This window comes from Carlito syrichta, unplaced genomic scaffold, assembly GCF_000164805.1.
Source record: "Carlito syrichta isolate Samal-C Ts95f unplaced genomic scaffold, Tarsius_syrichta-2.0.1 Scaffold315646, whole genome shotgun sequence".
Lineage (NCBI taxonomy): Eukaryota > Metazoa > Chordata > Mammalia > Primates > Tarsiidae > Carlito > Carlito syrichta.
In genome coordinates this window covers 607,084-611,108 of record NW_007259742.1, presented here as the reverse complement: position 1 = coordinate 611,108, position 4,025 = coordinate 607,084, and the positions used below count along the sequence as shown (strand labels likewise).

Genomic DNA, 4,025 nt, shown 5'->3' with positions numbered 1-4,025 from the left:
CCCAGGAGGGTCTCGAACCCGTGGGCTCAGGCAATCCACTCACCTCAGCCTCCCAAAGCGTGGGATTACAGGCTGAGCCACGGAGCCCAGCTTGTTTACTAATTCTAATAGTTTTTGTGTCTGCATGTGTGTATTCCTTAGGATTTTCCATATACAAAATTATGTCATCTGCAAATATAGATAGTTTTACTTTCACCTTTTTGCTATGATGCCTTATATTTCTTTTTCTTGCCTAACAGCCCTGGCTAAATTTGTTTTTGATTTTCCTCTTGGGTTCTCATATTTTTGGTCTGGTTGTTACAAGCCTTTCCCTTGAATCAAATCTTGACTAAGAGATAAAAACCATCTGATTATCTGGAGGCAATACTCAGGCAGAACAGTGCTGAGCCTCAGCGGTGAGAATGCAAATCCTTGTCTTGTTTCTGCTTTTAAGAGAAAAGCACCTATCCTTTAACTCTTTAGAAGGTGTTAGCTGTGGGTTTTCTTAGATGCTCTTTGTGAGGTTAAGAAAATGCCCTCAAGCCAGGCTCAGTGGCTCAGCCTGTAATCCCGCGCCTTTGGGAGGCTGAGGTGAGTGGATTGCCTGAGCCCGCGGGTTCGAGACCTGCCCAGGCAATTTGGTGAGACTTCATCTCTACAATAAATCAAAATGAGCCAGGCGTGGTAGCACACACTGTAGTTCCAGCTACTGGAAGGCTGAGGCGGAAGGATCACCGGAGCCCGGCAGGTCAAGGCTGCGGTGGCTGGGAGCGAACACTGCCCTCCAGTCTGGGCGACAGAGTGAGACTCCAACTCAAAAAAAAGAAAAAGAAAAAGAAAATGCCCTTATTTCTAGTTTGTTGAGTGCTTTTATCATGAAAAAGTGTGGGATTTTATCAAATTCTTTGTTTGTGCCTATAATCTGTATATTTTGTTCTTTTAATGTCAGATTTGAGAAATCATTGCCTAATCCAGGTCACAAGAATTTACATCTATGTTTTCTTTTTTTCTTCTTCTTTTTAAAATATAACATCAGGGTCTCACTATGTTACCCACCTCGGTCTCAAATGCCTGTCCTCAAGCAATCCTCCCACCTCAGCCTCCCAAATGCTGGGATTATAGGTGTGAGCTACCACACCCATCCCACCTATGTTTTTCTCTAAGATTTTTATAGTTTCAACTCTTACATTGTCTTTGATCCCTTTTGAGTTAATTTTTGTATATAGTTTGAAGTAGGGATCCAATCTTGTCTCTTTGTATGTGGGTAACCAACTGTTGTACCATTGGTTGACAAGACATTGGGCCAGGCTCAGGGGCTCATCCTGTAATCCCAGTGCTTTGGGAGGCCAAGGTGAGTGGATTGCCTGAGCCCGCGGGTTTGAGAGACACCCCAAACCCCCCCACACCCCCCACACCCCCATCCCTACCCCTGGCGACTTGGTGAGCCCTCATCTCTACAATAAATCAAAAAAAAAATTAGCCGAGCGTCGTGGTAGAGCACACCTGTAGTTCCAGTTACTTGGGAGGTTGAGGCAGAAGGATCGCCAGAGCCCAGCAGGTCGAGGCTGCAGTGGCCAGGCAATGGAGTGAGACTCCAACTCAAAAACAAAAAGAGAAGAAAAGAAAAGATATACTTTCCCTACTGAATGGTCATGACACCCTTGTCAAAAATCATTAGACCATAAGGCTTTATTTGCTGAACTTGTTTGCTAGTTCTAATAGTTTTTGTGTGTATTTGTGTCTGTGTGCATGTATCCCTTAGGATTTTCATGAAATGATGAAATGGTCATGTGTTTTTTTTGTTTTTTTTGTAATCCCTTGCTCAAGGCTTGCTTCAAGGGTGAGTGTTGTAGGAACTAGACCAGGAGAAGATACAACTCCGTTATTTTGGATAATTAGTCTGCATCACAGGAAGGGCTAAGGATTCAGGATTATAATAATAATATGCTCATGAATATATTTCAGCATAATGAGAAATTGTTATAAGCTTGTTATTACTTTGGGTTTTCACCAAAACAAAATGTAAAACATGGAATAACAATAATAGGTTTCAAGCTGGGCACGGTGGCTCCTGCCCATAATCCCAGCACTTTGGGAGGCCGAGGTGAGAAGACTGCCCTGAGACCAGGGGTTCGAGACCAGCCTGGGCAACTTAGCAAGACCTCATCTCTACAATAAATCAAAAAATTTGCCAGGTGTGGTGGCACATGCCTGTAGTTCCAACTATTCGAAAGGCTGAGGCCAGCAGGTCGAGGCTGTGGTGGCTGTGAGTGTGTCACTGTACTCCAGCTTGGGCAACAGAGTGAGACTCCAACTCAAAAAAAAAAAAAAAGGATTTCATTACTGATGCTTTTGTGATGTGCCCCACACTCTACAGACACCATTTAACTTAATCCTCACAACAACCTCTGAGGTGGGAACAATTTTTGTCTTCATTTCAGAGAAAAAGAACTGAGGCTGAAGAGGGTAAGACATAGGTCCTAGGCCTCCTGGCTTCTAGGCAGCAGAGCCTCCTTGCCTGTGTCAGGCTCTTAATCCTGTCCACTCACTCTGAGCTAAGAAAATTATAACCAGTTTATCCTTGCAAATGCCCTACACTGTGCAAAATAACCAGTTCTCATTTCTACCCTTTGAGGTTGGGTGAGAATATGATCATCATAATCATAATTTATATTTCTTGAGCACTGTTGGAAGCACTTTGCATGTATTAACTCACTTAATCCCATGCATTTAGTCTAGCAAGGTGGGGATTATTACCGCTGGCCTTTTCCAGATGAGGAGCTTGGGGTTTTGAGAGGTCGGTTAACATTCCCATATCGTGTGTACTACCAGGAAGCAGAGGCACCAGGGCTCACACCTTGTCCGTCAGATTTAACAGGTGATCACGTCTCGGCCTTGTGGCTAAGACCAAGTGTAGATTTTTTTTTTTTTGAGTCAGAGTCTCACTCTGTCACCCAGACTGGAGTGCAGTGGCCACTCCCGGCCACCGCAGCCTCGACCTGCTGGGCTCCGGCGATCCTTCCGCCTCAGCCTTCCAAGCAGCTGGAACTACAGGTGCGCGCTACCATGCCCGACTAATTTTTGATTTATTGTAGACATGAGATCTCGCCAAGTTGCTCAGATGGGTCTCGAACCCACGGGCTCAGGCAATCCACTCACCTCAGCCTCTCAAAGGCATGGGATTACAGGCTGAGCCACCGAACCCAGCCAAGTGTAGATTTAACAGGTGACTTCACCCCACAGCACACCTTTCTCATAAAAGGACAAGGACACACAACTGCACATTCTGCAGGTGACCAGGACATGCCCAGTCCACACTCAGCCCCTAGCACCTCCCCTGCCTCCCACCATGCCTCGCGAGGGTACTCACTGAGGGTGCAGCTTGTACAGGGTACCGTCCACACCTACAGTGATCTTTAGGTGCTCGAGCCCCTGGTCTTCCCTCCTTTTTTCCATAATGGCAGCCAGGCCAGCACCACAGAGCTGGGCCGCCCGCTGGGACACAGCTCCGCACACTTCCTTTACTACGATGCTGTCTTCACACGTGCTGTCCAGGCCCAGCTGCTGCAGGATCCTCCTGACCTGAAGGAGGGCCAGCCGGTCACTGCGGGCAAGCAGAACAGGAGTCAGGCCCTGCTTTCTGGGGCCCTGGGACCCGCTTAGCACAACTCAAGCTTCCCCATTCTTAGATGCCCTAGCAGAAGGGAGGGAAAAAGGAGCCAGGCAATGGCTAATTGGAGCAGAGTGCCTTAGAAGCTGACACTTACAGCAGGGCTCTGTGGCTCAGCCTGTAATCCCGTGCTTTGGGAGGCTGAGGTGAGTGGACTGCCTGAGCCTGCGGGTTCAAGACCCACCTGGGCAACTTGGCGAGACTTCATCTCTACAATAAAATAAAAAAATTAACTGGGTGTGGTAGCGCATGCCTGTAGTTCCAGCTACTTGGAAGGCTGAAGTGAAAGGATCGCTGGAGCCCAGCAAGTCGAGTCTGCGGTGACCAGGAGCAGCCACTGCACTCCAGTCTGTGTGACAGAGTGACAGTCCAACTT

General features: G+C 47.3%; 1 protein-coding gene across 1 annotated transcript in view; it reads right to left on the bottom strand.

The window, feature by feature from the left end:
* Positions 1–4,025, bottom strand: part of HKDC1 (hexokinase domain containing 1) — a 66,326-nt gene that overhangs the window by 2,968 nt on the left and 59,333 nt on the right. Inside the window, exon 16 of the mRNA XM_021706499.1 lies at positions 3,350–3,583. Within this exon, the coding sequence (XP_021562174.1) occupies positions 3,350–3,583 (234 nt within the window). The remainder of the gene's footprint in view (positions 1–3,349; positions 3,584–4,025) is intronic.